Raw genomic sequence first — 26,844 nt, 5'->3', positions numbered from 1 at the left:
TCTCTGCATTCCATTGTCTCTGCATTCCATTGTCTCTGCATTCCATTGTCTCTGCATTCCATTGTCTCTGCATTCCATTGTCTCTGCATTCCATTTTCTGTTATTGGGCTGGGAACTACTACTAAAGTCAACACGCAGACCTGGTTGCATCTCCTTCAACTCTGCACTTCAACCATGAAACAACTGTTTCACTTTGATTCCGTGCATGACGCTACCAGCAATCCAGCTGGAGACAACGCGATCCTGCCGACTTTCCAGCAGGTGGCAGATGAAGATTATGTGGCGTTCGTTGACCGCCGAAGGGCACGGATTGGAAAAGAAGCACCTCGGCCGCCCCATTATACTCACTCGCGCTGGGGTGGCGTCACGAGAGTAGCAACGCCCGACCGGTTGCCGAAAACCCAGGACCAACTTGATTTGAAGGAATTTCTTCGCCAGCCATTGAGCAATAATGAGATCGATACGGTGATCGAACATCATTTTTGTTACGATCCATGGCACCAGTATGAACAAGAAGATCGTCAAGAAATGCAGCGGATCTACTACCTTCCGGGCGCAGCGGCTAAACTGGGTGGGTGGGAGGGAGTACAGAAGGCTCATATCATGAGTCGACATCGCATCAAAGAACGCTGGCAACAGCTAGGGGTCTGGGATCTCAAATGGGGAATCCCCGTCAATCTAAAGGGATTATTTCAGCCCGCCGACGAGTTCAATTGGTGGCCGTGGCTTAATCCAGGTTATGCACTCTCACCGATTGGAAATGCAAAACTAAAAGAGCCTGAAATTTGTGCCGCTCGACGGTATCTCCAGAAGAAAAAAGAGCAGGGGCGCGAGGCTGAGGCTCCGGCTCGCATAATGGAGCTTGCCAACCGGGCAGCTGGCATCTCCGCAAATCATGACGAGTCCCCGATCACAAGTCGGCCTTGGTTCCTCTTTGCACTAGAAGTGGCAGCGGAAGAGGTGAGGCTGGGACGCCACCCACGGGCAGACAGGCACGACACTTTTCTAACAGCACGGATAAACGTGGCAGCCCGATGGCAACGGGACGGATACTGGAAAGACAGCTGGACTGACAATGCGAAGTTTGGCAGTTTCGAGGATGGATGGAGCAGCTTGCCGGGATGGACATGGGGACATGAGTTGCCTTCCCCAGGAACCCCGGATCCAGATGGCATGGAATTCACCCCGTCCGAGATTGATGCCATTGAAGCGATACGCCCTCCCACACCGCCCCCATGGCCGAAGCCGGCCCCCGGTGCCTCTCCTGCCGCGTGGCACGTCTGGAAACATTTCAACAAACGGCTTGCTTCCGACTTGGCCGAGCAACAGTCAACTCCTCGCCCTCCAGACGATGACGAGGATTCACTCGGTAGACCAGGTGCCGTAGCTTCTGGAACAGCTGGAGAGTCCGCACACCAGTCGATACTAGAGGATGACGCGGACATGGCTCCACGGGCAGAACACAGCCGAGCCTCGATCCGGGCTACAACTTCACGCAACTTGCACCGGCAGGCACGTCAGTCGGCCACGGCCACGACCACACGTCGTCCGTTGACACGCCTGGACGCCGGCACCACTTGTTCGGATCCGGCTTCGATCGCAAGCCCGTCTGCAGCTGGTCGGAATCGAAAATCCAAGGGCGACGCCAAGGTGATTCGAGCTCCGATTCCGAAGCCCAAGCAAGCTCCGCCAACCCGTCGCAGCCTCCGCGTCGCCGGGAGACAAAGGCGCTCGGAAGGTGTAACTGTACCGGTTGGCGATGCCGCCTCATCGGAACCCCTCAAAGCTAAAGACCACGGCCATGTGGCGCCCCGGCCACAGCGGAATCGGCAGGTCAAGGAGACGTCAACGAGGACCACAGGAAGAACGGCGAATCGCGCCCAGGGAAGACGTGCACCAATATCCCCGAAACTGCAGGGCGTCGTCAAAGAGAAGCGCACGGGCCGTTTACGACGTTAGGAAAGCTTTACAACAGGGAATGAATTGGACTCCGCGGGCGTTGTTCTTGGGATTAGGATTGCCAAAGCCTCTGCGGGCATAGCTGTAGGGATTTTGCCATGAGGAGTGAGAGTGTACAGTGCTACCATCACTATCAGGAAGTACTGTTACCGGCACTCCACTCTACGGGCTCAGGCGGGACCCCGGTACGGACCGTCATCGACATGCGATCCCCTGCACTTCTGTTTGCCGATAAGGATGTTTGAATCTGCAGTTCTAGAGCGGACCTCTGTTATTACGCCTTGAAGTTTGAGCTTTAGTATCGCCGCTTCTGTGGTATAGAAATATATTGCCTAAGTACTCTACTCGTACCGTGTCGAATTCTGCAGACGGTTGACGTTGAGAGCGGGAAGAGATGGCCTGTAGTGCCGAGAAGGTTTGGGGGCTGGGGCCAGGGCTACTATCATAGCCGCAGCCTTGTCCGCACCAGCAAGCCCTGAAGTTATAGGGTTATTTGGTCAGCAGCGCAAGGGCGGAGAATTTAACACACTATAATGTTCTGCGCTATACCTATATAAGTACCTGTTTCAGAATGCAGCCACTTACCTAGATACTCTACTACCACTACTACCGTCACTCCATTCAAGTTGCTGCACTGCACATCCTCGTCACAACTCGCATCTCAGTCCTCTGTTTCAAGCCGTACAGCTGGCAAATTACCCTGCCTTGGTATCTAGCAATACTACCCACTCGGTCCTCCTCCACCCAGCCTTCACGCCGCAAAGTCATCTAGAAGCCAACCCAAGGCATCCTTTGTCCTCGCTGCCACAACTCCTCCTACAACAACGACCACACCACGACGAAAGACTACAAGCCACAAGCCCACACTGACAATCAACACCACGACCACCCACAGCTGAATCAAACCCCATCATGTCCGACGCCTACGCGCGCGAAGAGTATGTTTCTGTTTCTCCCATCCTGTACTATACCCATTAGTCTTAGTCTTTATGTCTAACTCAGCTGTCGTACTCTGATCAGGCAAAACAATGCTCTCCTCTCATCCCTGTCTCAAAAGACCTCGGCCCTCAAACACATCACGCTCGACATCTACGACAACGCCCGGTCGCAAGAGACACTCGACAATACCAATGAGGTGTTTAGTTCGATGGGCACCAGTATCCGTGGGTCTGCGGGCCGGTTGACTCGCATGGCGAGACAGGGGGATAAAATTGCGGTGCTGAAGTTGGCGGGGATTATTGTCGTTGTGGTTTTGGTTGTTTATTGGGTTGGGGGGTGGATTCTGGGGTTGTTTTTTGGTCGGTAGATATGGGAATACCAGGAACACACCAGGGACACCGCCAGCAGATGGAGAGAATCGGACTTCAACATGGGCTTGGAAATATCGTCTGGATGGCGACGGAAAGGGGAACCGGGAAGATGGAGGGAGTTCATAAGGAAATGGAGGGGGATTTGAGTGCTGTGGCAGGCCTCGTAACGTCGTGATCTTGGTGACCAAGAGTCGAGATCAACGCGCGGCTGGATAACATGATCCAGCGGTAGCTGGGGTGGAATGCTCGGGCAGAATGGATGGAATGTCCTGCACCCAACGGGAGGAATTATGCCGGCCTACGCTACGACCATGTCAATATCGCGAACAAGATGCGGCTGTGAGGGAATCGAACAGATGCACATGGCGTGCAGGAAACAAGGGTATAAAGTGACCGAAACCATATCCGTGGTCAACAACTGTTCCGCTATGGGGGCTGCATTGATTGAACGGATGGTGGACCAGCAATACTCAAGCCCAAGCTCGACCTCTCGACTTGCCCCCAATGACGGATTCCAAGAGCAACAGCAACACTAACACTGATTGGCGTGTTCAATGAACGAGAAGCAAGAATCAAGTGACGGTCTTCATGCAGACGGATGTGGGGAGCTTTGACTCGGATCTCGAACAACCCAAAGCAAGGGTAGACGTCCAAAGAGGGAGCAGGGAAGGGGTAAAGGAATGCAATTGCAGACAGCCCCAGACGGGGGCAAAGGGTGTGATAGAGACAGACGACCACCATTCAAGAAGAGGCGCAAACATTCAGGTGGCGGCCGCGGCGTTCTGGAAGCCAATATGCGCGTGCCTATATCGACCTAAGCCTAGCTGCTGAGTTATGCTGTGTCCCACCAGGCCGTGAGCAGGATGGTCGAGAAGACGACATGAGAGGAGAGGGGAGGAGCGGACTAGCCGGAGGAGCCATGGCATCTTTGTCCAATGCATAGCTCAATCCACGGTGCCTTCCTAGCAAGCAAAAGGGCACATTATTGAGCAATATAGAATCGATTTTAGTTACGAGGATGGTGACTCTTGAGTTGATTCTCATTAAGAGGCTTGCATTGCCTGATACTAAACACAATTCAAATAAACCGTCCGCTGCCGGCCGCAGACCTGCATGTGCATTATCCGTCCCACCCCACGGCCCCCATGACAAACACCTCGACGCCGTCGCTTTTCTCGTCCTTTCTCCTTTCTGCTCTGCCCTGCTCTGGTCGTTTACATTTTGTTTTTAATCTCGTTTTCGCTTTCGTAGGCTCATTCGGTTTTCAGATGGCGTCTTCAAAATCCTCGTCCTCCTCGGAATCCTGGTCGCCATCAGCCACGGCTCCCGCACCACCATTATCCAGTCCAGCCGACGAAGTATTTCCTTCAACCTTGATGTCGCCATTCGTAGCAGTTGCATTGCCGTTTTCAAGTTTGACTCTCTTGGTATCCCGATGATCAACAAAACTGGCAGGGGTATTGGCTTCACTGCTGGGTACACCATCCTCGTCCAGGTCGCGCTTGATCCCGTTGACCACCGCAGGTTTGGCCTCGACAGGTTGAGGCAGCGAACTGCTGGGCGTGCCGACATTGCTAGTCCCACCACCGCCCAGGTCGACGACATCCTCGAACTCGAGGTCTTCGTCTTCTTCCTCGTCGTCTTCCTCCTTTGCCCGCATGGCCGCCGCTTCGCGTTCTCGTTCCATTTCCGCCATGTAAGCGGCTACTTCGTCCTGTAGCGTGTTGCCGGCCAAACCTGCAAGTTCCGGCTTCTTCTCGTCGTCCAAGTCTTCTTCCTTCTTAGGGATTAATGTTACACCGCTGTCAACCGGAACTGACGCAGGATCAGGTTCGAGTTTGACTCCGGAGGCAGCACCAGTTGATCCACCGTTGGCGGCTCCGATTATGCTGGTATGCCATACAGGTAGCTGATTCTGTTTCGCAAGTAGACGTCTCCGTTCCTCCTTGCGCTCTGCTTCTTCCCGATCTGCTTCCGCACCACTAGTCAAGTTGACCGCCAAATTCTCGACTTTGACCATCTCCGGCCCGCGCTTCTGGTTCTTGTCCGCCCGCTCCAAAGCCACATATTGGTTTTCGGCCTTCCCGCCCCGTTCCCTCGGTACTTCTTTCTTCCTCTCCCAGGCGGACTCAAAGTCGTTCTGCGGGACATCCTTCCTATCGATTTTGAGAATCATGTCGTCAAACTTCTTGAGTTGGTCGTTCAATCGACGAATCTTCTCGTGGTTGCCGCGGTCCTGCGCGGCCCGTTCGTTTTGCACCAATGTGGCTCCGCATCGGTCGCAGTAGAACCCTTCGTCGCCGATCTTGTCGAGGATTTCGAGCTCTTCGTACTCCGCTTTGCAGCGAGGACACCTCCAATCTTTCCGCTTCGTTTCGTCTTGTTGGTACAGCGCTTCCACCTTCTTCCGCAGTTTAGCAATGCGGTATTTAATGGCATCGATGGCAGGGTGGAAGGGGCAATAGTAGTACTCTCGAGGACTGCCTCGTTGAGACCCGATCCGGAGTTCCATGCGCGATTGCGTAGAAACAAGGCGAGCCGCGCGGAGTGGGTTCATTAGACTTCGGATGTCTTTCGGTTGGGCTGACACCAAAACGGCGAGGTCGTCCATGTGTAAGACCGAGTGAAGCATGATAGCGTCCACGATGAGGATTTGTTTGGGGTGGTTGAAGAACGTGCGGACGGTCGTCCGGATGAGTGTCTTTGCTTCTTCCATGGTGACGGAGACCGATATGTAGAAGAGAAAGATGGAAGAGGCAAAAGTGGTAAACAAAGTGAGTAAAGGGAGGGAGTCGTCAGTAGTGGGCGGACTCGAGATCCAGCTCAAGGCAGAAGTTGAGGATGTTGGTGAATACCGGCCATGTCCACTTTCCAACAAGCACTGAAGCCGTCGTAAGTAGGATAAGTGACAGACCAAACCTGTCACAGGCTGGTAAGGAAGGAAATATTAGAGTTACAGGGGAGTATCCGTGTAAATAAACCAAAGGGTTGGTAGAAGTTACAGGCAAGCATCTAGAAGTGATACTGGCACTTCGCGGCGCCGGTTGCAGCACGTGCAGCGCTTTGCAGTTCAGCCTGATCACATGACAAGCTCAAGAACGAAGCCTTGTCGGCTCCGGAACGAGTAGAATATCACGCCGCTTTGGCGACTACTTCTGTCCTCAAATGCCAAATCATCTGTCCATCCAAAACACCGAGACACAAACCAGTACCTACACTCCGCATGCGTGGGCAGTGCATCACCTGTATATCATACGGATCTGACTGCCTGTAATCCGATCTGTTGGAAGTGTCAATGCGTGGTGCGGGGCGATAGAGACTCGATCATCATGTCTTTACTGTGACTTCTGCTGTCAACCAGCCTGCTGCTGGAGGCGGAGCCGCCTCGAACTCCCCCGTTAGTAGCTGGAAGGGTAGGTGAGTGGATTTATGCTACACAGCAAATTGATCTCAAGCCGTCGCCATGCAGCCCAGCTTGCTCAAGGTGCCGGCACGATACGACGGTCCATTTTCATGGCTATCCTCGAACAGGTGAGTATCCTAGGAATGGAACGCAAATAATGCAACACTGTACACCAGCATATGCTATTGACATTGATATTACTATCACGGTATGTACATATACATTGATTGAAGTCTTCCTGCTCTTCCACGGAAGGGCGAGAATCTCACATGCCGTTAATTGTCGGCATGCAAGCCTTGGCTGAGAACCTTTGTGCACCCTCACGAACTTTTTATCACTTGTCCATTTAGAGAGCAGGGGCCAATGCAACAATGACTGCAACAGCCGCCCCAAAACCAGCATGGATCTTGTCGGCACCGTTACCAGACTCAATAGCAACGGAAGTGGTGGCGGCGCTGCTCGAAGCCGCAGAGGTAGTCGTGGCCAAGGTGCTGCCGGCAGAGTCGGTGGCGCTGGCAGGGGCTGAGCAATGCCAGTGGTCACCGTGAGGCTGGCAGCCGACAGACTCCGTTGGGCTTGGGCCGGGATCCTCGCTGCTGGAAGTGCCGGTGGCAGCGGCGTCAGTTGCCGTGGCTGGTCCCTCGCAATGCCAGTGGTCACCATGAGGATGGCAGCCGACAGACTCAGTGGGGCTTGGACCAGGGTCCTCGCTGCCGGTGGTGGCCTCGTTGGCGGTCGTTGCAGCAGTGGTTGCTGCTGGAGCAGCTGCGGAGCTCGAGGCAGGTGCACTAGTCACGGCAGGACCATCGCAGTGCCAGTGGTCACCATGAGGCTCGCACCCAACTGACTCGGTAGGGCTTGGACCTGGGTCTTCGCTGGCAGAGGCAGTGGTTGCGGTGACTGCGGCGTCGGTGGCAGTGGCAGGAGCGGAGCAATGCCTGCAAGAAACGAGAGAAGTCAGTCCGACATATTCAGCACGAGGCAAAATGGGAAAGGCAGAAGAAACCGGGCTTGCTTACCAATGGTCCCCGTGAGGAGAGCAGCCAACAGACTCAGTCGGGCTGGGTGGGAGACTCTCAGACTCAGAGCTTTGAGCGTGGACGCCAGCAAGGGCCAGCAAGGCGAAGAAAGTGACGGAGTAGACCTTCATGCTGGGCTGGATCACAGACAGAAGAGAATGCTTGGTTTGGGTGCTTTTCTTTTGGGGACTTTCCTCGGTGAAACGAGCGACTACCTCTCAATCGGCAAGAGATACGAGAGAGAAATGAACACACAACTTGCAATGCAACCATCTCTGCTGCCAGCTGCTACTTGATATATATGCTCGCTGGCTGGTACCCGACGGACAGCCGCATGGTATGCACAGGGTCCCGCTCCGCCCTGCCAAGACCGTACTCTGGATGTACCAAGACATCTGGGCACAGGTTAACCTGACTTAGCAAACGAAAAGCCTTTCCACCCCTTGTACTTCTGCCAATCAACGAGGATATGATGGTTGTGTTGCCAGCGGGACTGAATGGTAGCGTCTTCATTGTCCTCAATTTGCCCTTGGCAGTCGGGCTTGGCTTTCAGTCCATGCGAGCTGGTGGGAATTCCAATGGATATGATCGGATGAACAACGAAGCGATGTGTCAAGAAGCGAAGGAAAAATTATTTCCTCATATGCTACCATGTGCCGTGGACTATTTTTGAAGACGCCTTCGCCCTCTTTGTCGAGACATGCATTGAAGCACCGGGCGGCGGTTGACCAACTCTCAGCCTCGCCATGGCATTGACACTAGGCCTCCGATGCCTCCACCTGGTCTTGGCGCTGATCGGTCTGATCGTGACCGTCTTGGGAGAGACGAGCAGTGCTACCAGCAGTAATACTCCATCGCAAGGTCTTGTCCTCGAACAGTCTGCCGAGGTCGATGCCACGAACCAGGACCAGGTCCAGTTGGTCCACGTGACGACGCTCAACGTGGTGAGGCCGCAGGCACAGGGTCAAGTCCTATGCGATGCTGCAAGCCCTCGAGAGATACAAGAAAGAGAGCGACTACTCCGGAAGATCGCTCGAGACGACCGGGCTTGGGATAGCAAGCACCCGCGATGGTCCATTCTAGAAGCCCTGCTTGGGTTTCATCGGTACCGGGAGATCACAGGTGCAGAGATTGACCGCTTCGATGGGCTGTATAAGCATGTACCCAAGAAACACAAGAAGGTAAGCTAGGTCTTCTCACCTTCTTCCAGTCCTAATAACTCTGGCGGTCCTGATCGACGATGCTTACCATAATTCTTTTTGCAATGTAGCTCCTTGAAACGACAATCCAGTACCACAAAACATTTGCTGAGGCTCGATCTCTTCTCGACCGCAATGCAAAGATCTGTAAGGCGATTGTCGAGACGGCCCTGGACTTCTACAATATCAGCCACTCTGAACTCGATGAATTCGCCAACGGTACCGAAATCAAGCCAGGCTGGCGTATGAGCGTGTCTCAGGGCCTGAAGCACATGGTCCGAGACTGGTCCGTGGAAGGGCAGACTGAGCGCAAAGCCACCTTTCCATACATTGTGAACGCTCTCGCTGAGGATATGAAGCTGTCTCAAAAAGATGGCCCTGGTGTCGGTCCCTACAGGGTCCTCGTCCCGGGCTCCGGCCTCGGCCGTCTCGCCCATGATATCGACCACCAATTGAGGTCGATCGGGAACGTGGCCGTAACATTGAACGAGTACTCGGCCTACATGAACATTGCATACCGATATATTGCGTCTCGAGGGTGCATCAGGTTCGGCTCGACATCAGCAAGCGAATCTACCACGCCTGTATCCAACGACGATGGTGTCAGCTCTCTATCTACGTCGAACATTGACGTCGGATCTGCCTGGGCATCACACCCAGACACCGTGCCGCTACCGAGACCAGGCTCAGTCTCCTTCCCATTCACAACCTACCCCTTCATCGAGACCTGGTCTCACGCCCGCACGCGACACGAGCTGTTCCGTCCTGTCGTCATTCCAGACGCCGGATCCCCAATTCACTCTTCAGGCCCGGTCCTGGTGGAAGGCGACTTCACGCGCGAATTCGCCCACGAACCCTCGCAATACGACGCGATCGCCACGCTCTTTTTCATCGACACCGCCCGGAACTTGATCCTCTATCTCGAAACTATACACACTCTCCTCAAGCCCGGCGGTGTCTGGGTCAATGTCGGACCCTTGCTGTATGGAAGCGCGCCATGGGTCCAATTGAGTCTGGACGAACTGATCACTGTTGCCGAGGCCATGGGGTTTGAGTTTGAAGTCCACAATAGGGAAGAAAAGGAGGTCATGTATAATTTCAATGCTAGCGCTTTGTGGAGGAACGGCTATGTGGCGCAGTATTGGGTTGCCAGGAAGAAAGACGACAAGAAGACGAGAAAAATGGGATTGTGGTGAGCAGAAACCTGAAGGGCTTGTACAACTAGCTACCTTTGAGGCAAATCGAAGAATAGAGATGTGGAAAAGTTCTCAATAGAAGACAAAACTAGACATCAATGTTTGAGAAATCTACGCCTTCGGCACTTCAGGTCACGATAGTAGACGCTCGAACGAGATCCTTACATTAGGTGTCCTGGCCCTCACGTACTCGCGTACCCTTTGTATCCTTCTATGTCTCTATCTATCTTTCCAGCTCTTTCAACCCGTAATCTGCCTCCATTAGGTACGATTAAAGGAAATCATCGATACTTCCTTCCTCCAACAGATCGCTCCATTCCCCATCGCCATCTCTCGTCTCCTACCTACCCCAATCTCAATTTCTCAACTTTACCTTTCCTTCTATACTCATCCACCCAAGCATCCACTCCCTTCTTCGTACTACGAACCAAATCCACCGGCGTCGGGCGTCTCGTCGGATCAACATTCAAACAATCCTCAACCAAATGCCTCAGTGTCGAAGTATAATGCGGATTCTTCCAACCCCTGAGCACAGAGTATCCATTATGACGGAGCGACGTCTCGGCCGACTCCCAGTCGTTGATCCGCGTATGTAAGTCCTGGTTGTCCATGTCGAGCTGCATCATGCCGTAGATGTTGGCGGCCATTTGCCAGATTGTGTGGGATATCGTGAATGGGTGGTCGGGCCCGCCGAGGATCGGGTATGTCCAGTCGGAGCCGTAGGCGCCGTATTTTCGTTGTTCCTATACACCAAGAGACGGGGATGGTTAGGCCGATTACGAAACTACGGGGAGCAAAGTTTGACTTGGGCAACAACACTTACCGGTGGAAACCAACAAATAGTTCCGTAACACTTCCATCGCTTGCTGTTGTTGACGTCCTGGCGACTGGTGTACTCTGCCATGCCCCAGTCGCCCACTTTCAGCGTGGGATAAGGGAGGGAGTTTCGTGACGTGGGCGGTTCGCAGAGGAGAACTGGTGAAAGGAAAAGCGTGAGTAGATGTTACAGAAAGCGGATACAGTAAGATTAGAGGGTTAATCGGATCATTGACTTACCATTCTCATGCTTCAAATCCAAATGCAGCACGAAATGATCGTCTCCTGGTGGCGCAACACTCTTGTCGAACCGGATCGTGCTCATATGGTATGCTGCGAGGGCGAAGTCATGAAAGGCCTGCCACATGAATGTTTCGGGGATGTGGTCCCTGTAAATTCAGAAAGGGGAGGGAAACCCCGTTAGCTAGGAGTTCAACACTCGTTATACATGATTTTCACCGCGAGTACCCCTTTTGAACATGATCCGACCGCCTGGCGAAAGTGCAATGCAGCAACAATGGCAACATTCGGCAACCGACAACAGGCTCTTAAAACAGGCATGACAGGAATTGAAAATGAACTCCAGTGAACACAAAATATTGACTCACCTATGTCTCGGATGTCTCCGATTATGGTCTTTATACCTCTCCACCAAATCATCCAGGGTCCCGTGACGGTGGTATTCAAGGTAATATCGCCACCTGGCTCTCGAGCCGCCGAGGAACAGTTTGTATTTGCGGATCCCGGCGACATTGCGGCAGCCTTGGTCGGCGAGGCCTCGCATGATCAGCACTTCCCAGGGGATAGTGACGTTGTTGTTGCGGTCGACTTCGCGCTCGTCGATGTCGGTTTGCTTGATTGCTATGGTCTGTACGAGAGGGAAAAGTCAAAGGTCAGTACCTCGCATTGGCTTCATGACGGATATTAAAGACGTCCTATGCCATCTCAGAAGGGCCCCAGCACAGCAGGACTGGATCACCCCAGCGCGAAGAGCATCTGCTGAATGCTAGAGTTGGATCCAATTGGTGGTCCCAGCGCGCCGTGGAGGCCCACAGTTGATGGTGAACTCTAGGAAAGGGGGAAATAGAAAAAATGGGCAGACTTACATCCACGGCTCTTCCATGTTTGTCGAACTTCGTCCATTGGCCTACCACGCCGAATGATCCCTTGCCGAGGAGTTCTGTACACTAGAGAGAACAGACGCCATGTCAGCAAGAGTACGAAAAGACAATGCATAGAAGGAGGGGCACCGTCACAACACAGGCGAATACATATAGGCCCAGCCGAAACCGAAGCGCAGACATAAAATCGCCCCCCCGAGCCTGTGGTAGGACAGAAGTGACACCTGACCCTTCAAGATGAGCCGTTTAACCCGGGGATGATGCCCCTCCCACCACCATCATCCGGAGATAAGCCCAATGTAACGACGTATGTAAGTTACCACAAAGCCAAGCCCAAACATATCAAAAGGCAAATTGGCATTAAACCTTCAAGGAGAACAAAAAATATCGAAACAAATACTTACCTCCCATTGGTCTTCATGATCATCAAACCATGCCTTTGACAATCCAAATCTCTCAGCGTTGTCGTCGTACCATCTCTTTTTCCTCCACCTCGCAAGCCGACGCTGGACTTTGGCCTTGTCTCGGGTCCACGGCGCACGCTCGTGGACGGGCTGTTCGTTAATGGAAACAGGGAGGTGCATAGCTATGCGGTCTGGTGTCGTGATTCGGATCAGTCGCGGAAAGAACCGGAGCCCTGATCAGGTGTTGTCAACCACTGGAATACTGAGATCGAGAAGCGAGTGTATGCATCCAGTGAAGCTTTCGGTAGATGATTGACGAATGCAAATGCCAAAGTTCGGTGAAAACGGGACGGAAATAGGCCTCAGACTCGAGAAAAGAGGCGTTTTTGGCGACCCTCCTCGTATGAACGTGTCCGTCACTTTTGTGCTCAACTGTCGACGTCAATATCACGAGACCAAGGGGGGAAACAGAGGCTCAACGTCCTGTTGATCAAAAATTGCAGCTAAGTACGCGAAAAGCCGGGAAGCAAGCAGCATCAAAAAGTAAGGAAGCTAGAGAGGAGAAGGACCAAGCTGAAACGAGTTGCACAGCACTGCACCATAGTATTTTCTTTGCTCCCGAGCCAAATATGGCCAGGTCAGAACCAAGCGCGAGAGCATCTCGATGCCGGATGCAGAAGACAATCGGGCCTCAGTCCGATTATGCATCGTTGAAAACAATTCTTCCTCGTCATTGTGCGCCGAGTAAATTCGACACAGCCATGCACGCATGCGGTGCCTCGAATCCCACGAGCAAGAACCGAGACAATGGAAATGGTAGACCACCAGGGCCGAACAATCGACTCGGAGGCAGAACAAAGAAAAGACGACAAACAAAGCGAGAGAGCGTTTTGAATCGAGACTGTCGAAAGCTCCAAACTTCGGAAATTCCGATCCTTCACTTTACCGAACACGGAGCGTCCAGAGGTAACGCCCATAACAGCACAGGAGAGTACATCACATCAAGATGAGGCAGCGTGGTGGTAGCTGGGAACGTCTAAGTACGACTCCCGTCGTATCGAAGCGTCTCAGGCACAGAATAGTCGTCTGTCAACCGCTTTCTTCTGGTCTAGAGCACACATGTTGAACATAAAAGAGTTCACATTTGAGGGCTTCAGCCAGGACAGTCTTCACTATGGGCAGCAGGCACATCAGTTTCGTCACTTCACTTCGAAGCCCGTCTTGATCAGCCATAGTAGCAGCATCGCCAATACCCAGCCAGTCCTATTTCCGGATAAGGTGCTTCTTGTAAGAAGCGTCTCAGAACTTTAAGCAGGGTTAGAGATGTCTCGAGTTCAGTAGCATGCTGATGCTTGGGCCCAGAAACGCGGTTAACTTTCGTTGCAAAACGCGTTGAAGAGCTGAGGAATGTGGGCGGACAAAGACAATTCTGGTGCTGCACCACTGGCATGAAAGTTGGTAAACAAGCCGGATGCGGCCCCAGTCAGTATTATTGGTCCAACCCAATCCAATGAATGACTAAACACGCCTGCTCACTCCACCATAATGATTGGCCAGCCTTGCCGACACGGTAGGCCTTGTGATCCTTCACCACAAGGTAGCAATGAGAACGGTTTCCGCCCAGGCTCAACCACCCATCGAAAGGAAGGACTACTAAGCTGGTGATAGAGCAGGTGCCCTGAACCTGACTATAATGTGTACCAATCATGACCTATCCTTCGAGTAACAAAGAAATGGATCAGGAAGGACAAAGGAGCACCCATGCTAAAACGGTATCCATGCCGTATGGCTCATTTACGGCTGTCCCTGAAGCTTGAATAGCCCATCCACATATTTGCGCCCGGCCGTTAGAAACATCAATTGATCTCAGGTATAGAAGGCCATTTATACTTCGCGGGGCTACTGCCACACACGGGATGAGGTGAGAACGTTTGGGGGAGACGAATTCGATATACACTTTCTAGGCTAGCCATGAAGTGAAAAGGATAAATGCAATTCCACTGCACTTAAGAGAAGGCGTAAAACAGCAACAGCAAGAACCACGGCAGGAGGCAAGGACAACAGCGGTCCAGAAGAATAGTCAGCTCTTGGCCTGGAGTAAGAGGCGGCATGGCTTTCATGGAACAAGTCGAATAGGCCTCGCAATCCACAAAGAAGCATGGAGCGACCAGAATCTCCGACTGGATAGGACATTTCAGGAATTTGAGTCTTTTTTCCGTGTCATCGAAAATACCTGCTACAAACTGAAAGACACGCTTCACCGATGTCTAGGAAGAAACAGGGACTCCCATAGCAGCCCGTATGACCGTTTCTTGGAAATCCTGCTCGGCAATGGTGCCACTTCAATGGGACTTGTTGCATGCCACATGCATGCGAAGACCATCGCCCGTTCGCTTCCCACAACGACTGTTTCGCTACCACGTCAATCCGTTAAAATCGGCAGCGGCATCTCTTAAGAGGAAGCAATGGCTCTCCGTCGCTGAGCACCCCGTTGTCTGGCATTCAGTCTGCTTCCCTTGGAAACGCTCAAGTCCTCGGCCTTGGTGACGGCCTCATCAGCCTCGGTCAGGATCAATTCAACGTGGCATGGGTTGGACATGTATGGGTTGATACGACCGTGGGCACGGTATGTTCGGCGACGCTGCTTTGGTGCTTGGTTGACTTGGATGTGCTTGACGATCAGGTTGGAGGTGTCGAGACCCTTGGTGTCGGCATTGGCCTCGGCGTTCTTGAGCAGACCAAGAAGGAACTCGGCAGACTTGACTGGGTGACGGGCTTTGGACACTCCGAATTGCTTGCCTGCAAGCGAAATGGTTAGCCAACGCGAGATGTAAGGGGCGGAAAAGTGCATTAAAAATCCATCACTGTCACGGAACCCTGCAACCCATGCAATCTCGTAAAACCCATCTCGTGCTCTAAGTTGCGGGATGACCAGAATAATGATGAAAATCTTGATGTTGACTTTTCCGCCTTTTAGAGGCACTCCGTACCTTGTGCGCTTCGGCCAGTGCTTCCAGCATATCTTCGCATAGGCACAGCCTCCTTCAACTCTTGGACATTCTCGAGGTACTTGACGGCGCGCTGGAGTTTCCAGCCGTTGATGGCCTGGGCGGTCTCGCGGGTGTTCTTGAAGCTGACACGGAGGTAGCTGCCACGGCTTCGAGCCGATTTGGCCGAGGGAATGCGGTCGACGGCGGCGTAACGGACCTATATCGAGAATGTTAGCGACTTGTGATCATCGCCGAGATCTCTAAAGTCCCGAATCGGAGAGGACTGGTCATTCGTACCATCTTGACTGTGGGATAGGCGAAGGGATGGTCGTCGGCGATGTCGAAGTCAACTTTCACAGGTCGCAACTTTGCATCAAATTTCCATGTGGGTTGTGTGCCAAGCCAAGAGTTCCGGGCACTTCAGAAATGGGAGGTGAGCCGAGGGGCCTGATTAGTACTAGTGCAAACACTGGTTGGAAAATGCAATGACAGCCTTCCACGTGATTCGTCTTGGCATGCTAGCCTCGCGTTGAAGCAGGACAATGTTTGGTCCTATCTACAACCAAGGTAGGCAAGGTAGGTATGTAGGTACAGCTTCCGTTTCAAGCTTCAGGGCTATTGTTGGGTTGATCCGGCTTATTTGCTGTCCACCATTCAAACTTTGACTTGATCGAACATGTTCTTGTGCAACTACAAACGGAGCAATGTATGTGCGAGCTGTCATACTTCCACTTTCTTTGATGGAAGATCCCTCTCCATCAATGCCAGCATAATGCTATTCTTCCAGGCTTGAGTCTCCTCCTGACACATGGTACCCGTCGCGCATGGCGTCTGGCGAATCCAAAGGTTCGGCCTGAGACAGCCAAATGCTTGTCATCAGATCAAAGCCTTCTGGCTCTACAGTCACTCCCCTCTAAAAGGATCATAGTCGCCTCCTTCCGACTCCTCGGTCCCTCCTCGGATGGGTAGTGGTTTAGTGTACCACTCCTCTTCATCGTCTGAGATGTACGCAACGGCGCTTGACATTATCTGCTGTTTGGTCCGTGGCTGCTTCGGCCGTGGCTGCGTCGACTGCTGCGGGACAGGATTATGATATGCGCCCTGCTCCTCCACGCTTGCCACCACTTCATTCGCATCTTCAAAGACATCATCACCTTCGTCATCGTCATCATCATCGTCATCATCGTCCGTTCCCACCAATGCTGCACCAGCGAGCTGACTTGTCTTGTGTTTTGGTGTGGATTGAACTTGAACCTCAGGTGCAGCAGCGACGACTTCATCGTACTCCGGATCCCCTGGCGCGAAGACTCTGCCATTGATAACTTTGGAGCCTGGTTTCCTCCCGACTCGTGCCCCACCCTGCAGCACTGGCAAGTTCAGGCTTGAGGTGAACTTGAAATAATCATTAGTGATGGGATGACCATTGAGGATTCTCAGCTGTGTTCTCCAGGCCTCCAGGGTCTCTTTATCTCTGATGTCATGGTATCGGCCGACTTCGAACCCGTTGATTGTTGCGATATCGAGAGCCTCCGCCCTGGTGTCCGCCCAGAGCCAGCGTACCTCGCCGTCTTTGGCTTCCTCCAGCCTTAGGTCCGTTCGAGTAGCGAATCTACGAGCCTCTTCAATCGCATTGAGGTCGTAGCTCAGGGTTGGCTTGACGCGGCCCTCCCCTGTTCCTGAGTACTTGTGCTGCAGCCGGCCGGCCCATATTTCAACAGCAGCGGCTTCATACATTCTGCCAAGTACTTGGTCATATGAAACCTCGAAGCGTTTGGCAGGGTCGTGCATATGATACCATGGCCCATAGTCCCCTGAGCCAACAGGCCGAAACACAGTCTTTACTTCTCCAGGAGGGATCGGTGACGGGAGGACAGTGTGGCTCGTATCGGGATACTTCCCCTGCATTTGATAGTGGCGGCGGATGTCAAGTGTGTAAGCTGTCCCCATGAGGGTGATCGATGATGACGATGATAAGAGCGGTGATTCTGGAGATATGTGCTCGGGCTCAATGTCATGGAGGTTTAATCGGATTGATTCGACGACCAGGACATCAGTGCAATTCCTCCTTTTGGCCGACGAGCCAGTCTCAGGCGCGATGCGTACCGTATCACCAACGGTGATCAACTCAGCCCCGATGTAAATACCTTTACATCGTATGCTAGCATTGGGCCAAACGCCGTTGAACCAAAACTTTTCAACGAGAGATATGCTGGTCATACACGTCAGGGCATGATAGATGGATGGATGCCACTTGCTTTGTGGCAGGCCGTTGAGAAGTGCTTTCCATTGGGTGAGGGGCCTAATATTCCGGAGAGGCACATAGCGATACTGCTTGGAAGCCCTCTTATCGACGGCATTATTAGGATCTGGGAACGTCTCAATGCGAAACCCAGATGTGTTGAGAGCATTTCGCTTCTTTGGAAGGGTTTGGATGTCGGGGAAGTCGATAGGTCCATCACTGGCGGTAACCGTTGGCACAGCCGCTACCACGCCGGCTCTCCAGGCCGGAAATCCATGGAAACACCTTTGTTCAAACGAATAGAACTTGTATTCGCCCCGTTTGGCGTCGAGCATCAGATAGTGACCATCCAGGAAATGAGGACACCATAAAACAAGCTCCCCAACCCGCGGGATGAAGGAATGCTGTAGCTCGATAGTGTTTAAGACGCGTTGAATCAAGTCGGCGCCAAAGCCATCCCAAAAATGCTCGGCTCTCCAATCAATCGAATTGAGTTCTCTGATGTCGTCTTCGATGCCCTTCCTGCTACCCTGCGCTGCCTCAAGTCTTTTGAGTAACTCCTTGTACACGTCCTCGGTGCCTTCCACATCTTGGGCATACGCTGTTCCTGCGCTTCTGATTTGTCGTTGCGGCCTGCCCGAAGCGCCACCGGCGGTACGGCCATCTGCAGAGCTCGATCTTGTTGATCCAGCAGTCTGAATTGCAGATGATTGAAGAGCTCTTGATAGCAAGGGCATCTGGCGCGGTCGTGGTGTGAGTGGTTTCGGGTTACCACAATGGACGCATTCGCAGAGGCCTTGCATGCCAGACATAAGCCATAGAAAGTGCACCTGGAACCTGACAGCCGAGTCGTAGTACCTGCCGGAAGGGTGTCCGAAGAGCCGTTTGTAAACTTGAGGCCCGCCTGGCTGATCGACCTCGTACAAAGCGTAACCATCAGGTAACTTATCAATGTAGTATTGCATGCCTATTCTCGACATCAGTGTCCGCACCAAATATTAACAGACAACTCAGACCCTATCACGGCTGACGGCGCCATATTCACAACTAAAACGCAACGAGGAGCGCGGTCAGTAGTGACAGGCACTAGGTGACACGTCCATTAGGAGTGAAGTCGACAATTTGAACCCATCTATCCTACGATGATCCCGCCCAGAAACAAGCTTACCTGGTTGGTAGGATCCATCATGTTTTGCCCACTCTGTGCCCATTTGGATGAGATACTTCTCTTCGTTGCTTGGTCGGTAAGGTTTGCCTGGCCAGTGGCGGCTGTTCCCGTCGCTGTATGGCTTTATATGTCGAACTTGCCATGGACCTTTCTTCTTCCCGATGATGGACCATCGCGGTGAGTTTTGCCCCGTCTGAGCCATTGGAAGCAAGTTCCGGATCGCAAACCTGGTCAAGGAAACGAAACAAACGGTGCTGGACGTGTTTATAGGGACGTAGCACGCGACGCCCACCAGATAAAGCGATCCGGTAGATCCCACTTAGAGTGAGATAACCCTTTGACAAGCGTGTCAACTCGCGCCGACTAGATGAGTTGAGGGATAGAAGTCTCTTCTTAACCGGACTTCATTATCAAACTTGAAGCTAGCTGCCAGATGTGGCTGATTTGCAAATTCGCCGCCGGCCGAGCGAGGTTGAAGTGAGGGTGATGTCTCGTCAAGAAGCGTGCAACTTGACGCAAGACTGAACGCAGGAAATTAGGCTTCGTTCTATGGTACGATGGAAAGTCAAAATCATTGTGAGGAAGTGCTCTCGCGTGTGTATTAACGTAGGAACAGCGTATCGTTCTGTTGCGCGATGGTCAAGAGGAATAAAACCGCGTGGAGCGCCAACTTTTGGAACTTGACATATAAAATATCCAACTCCGCAATTACCAATGTTACATGTCCACTTGTGATGCCGCCTCGAAACCATTGTCCTACACTACTAATTTGGACTACATGATATTGACAAACACATATTTATTGGATCGATCCCCGAAGGCTACAGACTTGAAACAAAAGCGACAGGGCTGCCAGGTAAACTGCGAAGGACCATAATAGTTACGCGCCCGGTATTAATGTCCTCTCCAAGCTCACAGATATCTTTCTCCTGCCTTTTGGCACATACCCGATCAGTCCGTCGTCATTGATATCGTAGTATATCTGCCACTTGTGCGTCCTCGGGTCTTCTACAGCAGTGAAGAGTTCCTTTCCATCAAACGTGATGCCCTCCTCGTCCTCGGTCCAATCCCAGGGGCCAACATGATGCGCTATGCTTGCGGTTTTGTTCCCATACTTGAGTTCCATCGTGTCCTTGTCCACGTAGATCCAATTCAACAGCGGAGGGTCATCTCGGACTTGAGTCACGAGACCAATTTCGACCGGCACTCGCTGAACGAGAAGGGATCAGTAACAAGTCATACATAGCACAGCAGGCTGTATATGGTGCCACGGATCGCTTACTTCGTTATCCGGGTATTCGATATAGAAGGCTTCGGCAACGTAGCCCTCCGGGCACGGGTTCAAGGCTTCTTGCGGCCCTATCCACACGCGGTCATCCCGCAACACCAGTCTCTTCTCATGGATTTCTTTTGTCCGAGAGCTCTGCGCTTCACAATATACGTCTATGTGGAACTTCTTCATGCGCTTTGCGTCTTTCTCCCTCTCCTTCTGAGTTTTCTGTCCAGAGATCGCCTGCGCGACGCCCGTCACCGTGGGGATCGCAGTTAGAATCAGAAGACCGATGACCATTTTGAGGCGGGCTGGTGCTTCGGTCGTTGGTGGATCAATGTCTAATCAGGCTCTGGCCACAGATTGCAGAGTCTCATCCCGATGAGCCTCATGGATCTTCAGTAGAACGTGTCAGGCGAGCAGCCGGTAAGTTGAGATGCGACATGCACCGGGACACACGCGGAAAGCCGGCCGTATCAATGTTGGCCAACTTCAGCAGGTTGTTGGCACCGGTGGTTGGCGATCTGAAGTGATTATATAAGCGAAGGCGAATCTGGCCGGAACAATGTTTTTCCTTGTATCTTGGCATCAAATTCGTCCTCGAGGCCTTGAAGATCCATCTATTTCTGCTAATGCTGAGATCTTTATACATCCTCCTATAGATGGACGCTCTCAAACTATTATCACGGTCCACCGGCCTCAAGGCAAAGATCGCAAAGCCGTCGGCTCAGACTATTCCGTCTGCCTCAGGACAAGGAACGTCTCATGATGGAGGGGACGATACCTTGAGCCGGAAGCGCAAGCGAGACTCGGAATCGGAAAATGACCTGGGCCAGAGTTCTTCCGGTGCGCCATCTACGCTCACTGAAGATGAAGTTCGAAAATATCAGAAGAAGCACAAGATCAAAATCGTCGACTTGAATCGTTTCCGCGCCGTGAGCCAATCTTCAGAAAAGCGGAAAGCGCAGAAAGAACAGTCCCGTATTTTCCCACAGCCACTTATCAGGTTTGGTCAATTACGGTCGGACTACAAAATCAATCCGGCACTGGCAGGAAACCTTGCTGAGCAGGCATATTTCGAGCCCACGGTAGTCCAGTCGGCGACTTTGCCGTTACTGCTAAAGGCTTCTGCAGATGGCGGAGCAGAACCCCCCAATGCAGATCTCTTGACCATCGCGCCAACAGGCAGCGGTAAGACACTTGCTTTTCTAGTTCCCTTGATTGAGAAAACGTCCCGTGCCCATCGACAAGCACGAGACCAGCCCGAGAAACATGTCAGCTCTATCATCCTCGCCCCCACCAAGGAGCTTGTTTCGCAAATTGTGAACGAGGGTCGCAAACTGTGTGCGAAGACCGGCGTGAGCATTACAGCCATGCGCAAGGGGATGAAGATTTGGGAAGGGCATTCAAAGTTGGAAGAGGACACGCAACCGGAAGACGATGAAGGCTCTGAGCAAGAAGATAGCGAAGTTGAGGAGGAGACGAAGAAGACGAAGACCAATTCCCGTCCACCTGTCAAAGCCGACATTCTTGTCTCGACACCGCTGAGCTTAGTGCACGCATTGTGTCCGTCATGGGAAGAGGATGAGACGAAACCTCCACAAGCATTACCCAAGGTGGAAACGTTAATCTTCGACGAAGCGGACGTCCTGCTCGATCCTCTATTTCGCTCTCAAACGTTGGCCGTGTGGTCGGCATGCACATCCCCATCGTTACAGATAAGCATGTGGTCGGCGACCATCGGGTCAAACATTGAAGAATTGGCGGTCTCGACAATATCCGAGCGGCAGAAACGTCTAGGGATTCCACGCAATCAGCGGCCGCGGCTGCTGCGAACCATCATCGGCCTCAAGGACACGAGTCTACCGACCATATCGCACCGGTTGACGTACACGGCCACGGAAGCAGGCAAACTTCTAGGGATGAGACAATTACTGCATCCGACACGGTTCACGACAACGAAAGGGGCGGAAGAAGATGCGCAACCGCCGCCTCGCCCTCCGTTCCTGGTCTTCACTCAGACGATAGCACGAGCGCAATCGCTCTACGACGAGCTGCAGTATGATATCCCTGCTTCGGCTGGAGGATCGTCGCGCATGGCCGTGCTCCACTCATCCCTGCCGGACCATGTGCGGGCCTCGATCATGCAAAAGTTCAGACAGGGCAAGATCTGGGTTTTGATCACCACGGATCTGCTGTCTCGAGGGGTCGATTTCCGAGGCGTCAATGTCGTGGTCAACTATGACATCCCCACCACCGTGGCCGGCTACGTGCACCGGGCGGGAAGGACAGGGAGGGCAGGTCGACAAGGCGGCGTCTGCGTCAGCTTCTACACGAAAGAGGATATCCAGTACGTCAAGGGCATTGCCAATGTCATTGCAGCGAGTGAGAAAGGCAAGCCCAAAAAGGAAAGCGGGGATGGGGACGGTAACAACACGACCAAGGCGGTATCAGCAACCACTGTCCAACCGTGGTTATTGCATGCGCTCCCCAATGTATCCAAGTCGGCGAAGAAGGACCTCAAACGCCACGGAGTCGAATCCCGCCGTGCCATCCACGCCGACGATGACGAGAAAACCAAGCGAATGAAACGAAAGGCTCGCATAGGCACGCAGAGCGGCTACGAGAGGCGTGAGGTTAACAGGAAGCGTGCTGCAGTGCAAGCCAGTCTATCCAAGACGAAGGCACCGGCCTCTACTAAGGAAAGGAATACCGGTGGAGAATGGGAGGGATTTGGCTGATTTTTGGAAACAAACCGTGACTATCAGAGCCCGAGGGCCCGGGAAAGGGGATGGGGGGAGGGGGGTGGACTGTGGTAGGCCAGACCTCGTCGTCCACAGTGTCTACTCGGTTGCCTATCTGGGGATCTAATAATATAGGTTTCGATGCCTACAACTTGGGGCCACTTAGGTTCTGTGAACAATCTCCGAATACGAGCCCATGTACTATGGGAATAATGTCCATCGGAAATAATGTCCACATCGCAAAAAATGTCCATAGGCGATAATTACTCCGATTAGTGTCCTGCTCCGCTTCCACCACTATGCTGGCAGCTTCGAAAAGAAAAAACGCTCATCAATCTCACCAATCAGTCACTCCACTACTACTATACCATCTACTGTCGGCGGTCTGTCCTGTACAACCAGACGAAATGAACGAAAACACGTATTTTGTTGTTTTTTTTTTAACCCTCAGCTTGAACCGGCATACCGGTGCCAGCCCCGATCCCGGCCATCCCCGTACAGTAGTAGTACTGGAAGTAGTCCACCTGGTCCTCCTCATCAGACGTTTGTTTATTAGGGTTCTAAGGCCCTCCCGTCCTCTCCCGTATCCTTGGTACAATAGTAGGTCGAGACCTGATGTGATCTGGCCCGCCGAGCAGTGTGACAAGTGTAGTGGGCTCCCAGCATGTAGTGACAGCGGCACAGAGTGATTGACAGTCCCTGGACACGGCCGGTCGACATGTGGTAACCTGACTGATAGGACATGATGTGGCGCAGGATGGTCGTACTGTACATACTATGTTGTAGTACAATGGCCGGATTCGAAATTAACGTCCGTGGGGCTACTACTAGAAGTAGACTAGTAGTGCCTATCTTACAGTCTTTACAGCCTATCTCACGTATTTTACACTACTTGGGGCAAAGATAACCAATAGTCATTGGGCTAGGTGTGCCACTTATACCGTATTGTAATGTGGCTAGTGTTCAATTAGTCACCGGAAAGACCAATCAGACGTCTTCAAAACCCCCACCGACGTTAATTTCGAATCCGGCCGTTGTACACTGTATATGTGTGGCTTGTGGCTTGAGTTTCAGAAAGGTCTAGACTCCGTGTTCTCAGGACACTGGCAGGTCGTTCCAATTCCAGTCCACCGCGGCGGCACTTGAGTGATTGGCACTTCCAAGTTCAATGGTCTCCAGCCAGTACTACGTACAATCTACATGCAATTCAGCTTGGTTGGTGAAGTAAGGTACGGTGGTCTCGTACAGGCCACCAGAGTTTTTCTAATAGAGAACTAACTTTACCTCAGCTACTAGTATACAACGTAGTATCTTGTGGCTTTCCCAAAAAGCCTCGTCTGTGCGTCGACGAATAGGTGGTGGTAATGGAGCCAGTGATTTTGGGGAAAGGGGAAACAATTTTCCTCAAATACTAGTACAGTACAGACTGGACGCCTTATGAAGACAGAAAACAGGAACAATATTCTGTTCATGCTTTATTAGTTACATGTTGCTCGTAATCATTCATTGGAATTGTCCCCGGGGCTTGTGTTGTTATTCGTCTTTATTTCTCGCGTTGTGCGTCCATATCTCCTGACTGTGCATGTGTACGGTAGAACCACTGCGCTGGACACAGTCTAAACCGAACAGGCGCCGAAGTCACTCCCCCTCACGATAAGCACGATGAACATTTCCATTGCCCCAGAACCTCTGTCCTGAACCCAGAACTCATATACTAAACAATAATTGAGGACAGCGGTGCTCCTTCAGGTTGGAGTCTTGATGTTGTTGGGCGACGATCTCCAGGTATTGATGTACTGTACATTAGAAACCGAGATCCCCACTTGCAGCTTGAACGGAACGAGTATGTAGAAGGCTATTGGCATAGACAGTCTCGATGGCAGCTGTTTCACTGACGGGCCAACTTTGACTTCGAGCTGAAGATAATGCCTCCCAGGTGTGCATATCCCGTTTTCCGACCCAGGTGGCGTGATGTTGCATAGTAAGCGTGGTGGGACGTCATAAGGTTTCGTGATAATGTTTCGTTCGCGCGCGAGTTTTGCCTGTCTTTTTCGAGGTCAAATACATAAGGCATTTCTGCCTGGCAGTGCCGAATCCGTCCGCTGTCCGACTGGCCGGTATACCTCAGACAGTGTGATGTCTGAACTGTTCACCACCTGTCACAGTCCTCAGCGGAGGTTGGGAGTAGCACTTCCTTTTCGCCGGTGATTTTCTGGCAATTGAGCTTCATGGTCCAGTTAACGTACAAGTTCCACCCTCATGTACACGTCCATTCCACACTCATGTCCGAGCCTGTACACATGAGAGTTGATATCAAACAGTGGAGTATTGTCAGATAGACACAACACGTATCGCTCGGGTCAAAACATCGTGCAATCATTTCTGCCATGATTCACCGGAGTTCTTCATCTTGTCCTCTTTCTCATCCTCGGCGGCCGCCGGACCGCCACGATGGACGGGCTCCTATTCTTCTCTATTCGTCCATCATTCGTCCCATGAGTAGAACCCAAGCACGTAGCACTGCACAGCGAATCACTCCGTGTCTTGACACTGTATTGACGCACAGTATCCGGCCCAAGTGGCAGAGAACTTGGATGGCATTCTTCAATAAGCATGGCTAGGTCAGGAGCCCGAGAAACCATACATTGTAATCTGATCAATGCCTGCCGCTGTCTCCGACGCATAGTGTATGAAGACAACGCCTGTGCCTCAAGAGATAGTGAGGGTCGGGGTGACGACGTTGGAACGATGGTGTCAGACATGCTGAGATCCCACAATGTAGGGTCGAGTTCGGTAGGTTCAAAGAAATCAGAGAAGGTGGTTGCAGGAGTATCTGGGCCGTCGTAGAAACCCTCGTCGGCTTCGGTGTCCGGTGTTGATGCGGCCGGGGAAGCAGCCTCGCTCGGCGAGAGTGAGGGGGATGGCATCTCGATATCGTGGAGGGCTTGCGATTGTAACTGCTCTGTCAAGGCCGTGATTGACGGATGCCGGCTGCTACTTGCCTGTCGGTAGGCATCGAATCGAGTATCGCGACATGCGGCTGGTGACCTGGACTTTGGTGATGGGCATCGAGACGTGGTCGGGGAGATGTCTGCGGATGTGCCATCGTCGACACTATCGCTGGGTGTGGGCGAGTACGGGGATGTGGCAAAGGAGAAGTTCTCGTTGAACATGTTGACGGAAATTGATGTATCTGATTGAAATGGCTGTCGATATGTCCCAGTCGTACCAAAACCCGTCAAATCCCCGAAACTGGAGATGTGAATCTGTTTGAGTTCACCGTCAGGCAGGTCTATGTCAATGCCTCATGCTGCAAGCAAATACAGCAATGCTTCCTCCCGGGTAGACAATAGAGCGGCTGAGCCAGAACAGTGACCAGCGGGGAAGATCACCCTCTTAAAGCAAAGGGTGAGGATGAAGCATGTTCTTGACGTTAGTGGTGCCTGAATCACGATAGAAACATCAGATTCCGCCACGAGGAGAAAGACGTAAGGGATAAGACACTGCACGGACTGCAGCGGTGCACGCCGGAACACGGCCTCCGGCGCTTCCTCGAACAGCCTTACATAGTGGAGGGTTGCGGAATGGATAAAAAGCCATGTCACTGGTAGTGGTGGTCTAGGTTTGCCAGCTAAGCCCATCGTAACATCGGTCCATCCCTACCATCGGCAGATGGAGACCATGCATCGTAGACGAGCGAAGGATTGAGCGAAGATTCGAAAGTGCTGCACGTGTGGGGAAATCAAAGGGACGAGCGTTGCTCAGTATGGCAACTATTTCACGCTGGCGTGAGCGTGCGCCAATGAAGGCCCGGCCAGCAGCATGCTCTGAAGAAAGGTCCCTATTCGTTTCTGAGGCTCAGATGGCCAGAAAAATTGCCGATTGCCGCTAGAAAAACGCCCGATAACCACCACGAAAAGCCCGGGCAGGTTTGTACGTAGGCGCTCTGTGGCCCTGTCACCCCATCCACCGTGGTGGGCGCCGATCGTGTGGACAGGGGTGTGCG

At 52.5% G+C, this 26,844-nt stretch overlaps 12 protein-coding genes across 12 annotated transcripts; 5 read left to right on the top strand and 7 right to left on the bottom strand.

Moving 5' to 3' along the window:
• Positions 1–71: 71 nt before the first annotated feature.
• Positions 72–2,303, top strand: HMPREF1120_05808 (uncharacterized protein). Its single transcript, XM_009159997.1, has one exon. The coding sequence runs from the start codon at positions 175–177 to the stop codon at positions 1,957–1,959; it is 1,785 nt and encodes a 594-aa protein (XP_009158245.1). The 5' UTR covers positions 72–174; the 3' UTR covers positions 1,960–2,303.
• A 271-nt stretch (positions 2,304–2,574) lies between these two features.
• HMPREF1120_05807 (blocked early in transport 1) lies at positions 2,575–4,382 on the top strand. Its single transcript, XM_009159996.1, has 2 exons — positions 2,575–2,897; positions 2,980–4,382. Exons 1-2 carry the CDS (start codon positions 2,872–2,874, stop codon positions 3,263–3,265), a joined length of 312 nt encoding a protein of 103 aa, XP_009158244.1. The 5' UTR covers positions 2,575–2,871; the 3' UTR covers positions 3,266–4,382.
• Positions 4,383–4,533: 151 nt separating this feature from the next.
• Positions 4,534–5,985, bottom strand: HMPREF1120_05806 (transcription initiation factor TFIIE alpha subunit; the record flags this gene model as incomplete). Its single annotated transcript, XM_009159995.1, has 1 exon — positions 4,534–5,985. One exon carries the CDS (start codon positions 5,983–5,985, stop codon positions 4,534–4,536), a length of 1,452 nt encoding a protein of 483 aa, XP_009158243.1.
• Positions 5,986–6,483: 498 nt separating this feature from the next.
• Positions 6,484–10,217, top strand: HMPREF1120_05804 (uncharacterized protein). The gene is made up of 2 exons (XM_009159993.1): positions 6,484–8,872; positions 8,962–10,217. The coding sequence occupies exons 1-2, from the start codon at positions 8,438–8,440 to the stop codon at positions 10,084–10,086; spliced, it is 1,560 nt and encodes a 519-aa protein (XP_009158241.1). The 5' UTR covers positions 6,484–8,437; the 3' UTR covers positions 10,087–10,217.
• On the bottom strand, positions 7,019–7,822 carry HMPREF1120_05805 (uncharacterized protein; the record flags this gene model as incomplete). The annotated part of the gene is made up of 2 exons (XM_009159994.1): positions 7,019–7,610; positions 7,692–7,822. The coding sequence occupies 2 exons, from the start codon at positions 7,820–7,822 to the stop codon at positions 7,019–7,021; spliced, it is 723 nt and encodes a 240-aa protein (XP_009158242.1).
• Positions 10,218–10,430: 213 nt separating the features above from the next.
• HMPREF1120_05803 (uncharacterized protein) lies at positions 10,431–12,607 on the bottom strand (the record flags this gene model as incomplete). The annotated part of the gene is made up of 6 exons (XM_009159992.1): positions 10,431–10,829; positions 10,910–11,061; positions 11,143–11,291; positions 11,511–11,770; positions 12,009–12,089; positions 12,428–12,607. 6 exons carry the CDS (start codon positions 12,605–12,607, stop codon positions 10,431–10,433), a joined length of 1,221 nt encoding a protein of 406 aa, XP_009158240.1.
• Positions 12,608–12,807: 200 nt separating this feature from the next.
• Positions 12,808–13,536, top strand: HMPREF1120_05802 (uncharacterized protein). The gene is made up of 2 exons (XM_009159991.1): positions 12,808–12,970; positions 13,019–13,536. Exon 2 carries the CDS (start codon positions 13,057–13,059, stop codon positions 13,435–13,437), a length of 381 nt encoding a protein of 126 aa, XP_009158239.1. The 5' UTR covers positions 12,808–12,970; positions 13,019–13,056; the 3' UTR covers positions 13,438–13,536.
• Positions 13,537–14,879: 1,343 nt separating this feature from the next.
• HMPREF1120_05801 (50S ribosomal protein L17e) lies at positions 14,880–15,934 on the bottom strand (the record flags this gene model as incomplete). The annotated part of the gene is made up of 4 exons (XM_009159990.1): positions 14,880–15,226; positions 15,418–15,634; positions 15,715–15,835; positions 15,888–15,934. 4 exons carry the CDS (start codon positions 15,932–15,934, stop codon positions 14,880–14,882), a joined length of 732 nt encoding a protein of 243 aa, XP_009158238.1.
• Positions 15,935–16,320: 386 nt separating this feature from the next.
• On the bottom strand, positions 16,321–18,636 carry HMPREF1120_05800 (uncharacterized protein; the record flags this gene model as incomplete). The annotated part of the gene is made up of 1 exon (XM_009159989.1): positions 16,321–18,636. The coding sequence occupies one exon, from the start codon at positions 18,634–18,636 to the stop codon at positions 16,321–16,323; it is 2,316 nt and encodes a 771-aa protein (XP_009158237.1).
• Positions 18,637–19,704: 1,068 nt separating this feature from the next.
• Positions 19,705–20,394, bottom strand: HMPREF1120_05799 (uncharacterized protein; the record flags this gene model as incomplete). The annotated part of the gene is made up of 2 exons (XM_009159988.1): positions 19,705–20,034; positions 20,107–20,394. 2 exons carry the CDS (start codon positions 20,392–20,394, stop codon positions 19,705–19,707), a joined length of 618 nt encoding a protein of 205 aa, XP_009158236.1.
• A 161-nt stretch (positions 20,395–20,555) lies between these two features.
• HMPREF1120_05798 (ATP dependent RNA helicase) lies at positions 20,556–23,251 on the top strand. Its single transcript, XM_009159987.1, has one exon. It carries the CDS (start codon positions 20,757–20,759, stop codon positions 22,833–22,835), a length of 2,079 nt encoding a protein of 692 aa, XP_009158235.1. The 5' UTR covers positions 20,556–20,756; the 3' UTR covers positions 22,836–23,251.
• Positions 23,252–25,214: 1,963 nt separating this feature from the next.
• HMPREF1120_05797 (uncharacterized protein) lies at positions 25,215–26,011 on the bottom strand (the record flags this gene model as incomplete). Its single annotated transcript, XM_009159986.1, has 2 exons — positions 25,215–25,301; positions 25,403–26,011. 2 exons carry the CDS (start codon positions 26,009–26,011, stop codon positions 25,215–25,217), a joined length of 696 nt encoding a protein of 231 aa, XP_009158234.1.
• Positions 26,012–26,844: the final 833 nt, after the last annotated feature.

Source organism: Exophiala dermatitidis (genome assembly GCF_000230625.1).
Source record: "Exophiala dermatitidis NIH/UT8656 unplaced genomic scaffold supercont1.5, whole genome shotgun sequence".
NCBI lineage: Eukaryota > Fungi > Ascomycota > Eurotiomycetes > Chaetothyriales > Herpotrichiellaceae > Exophiala > Exophiala dermatitidis.
This window is presented reverse-complemented; position numbering and strand designations above follow the sequence as displayed.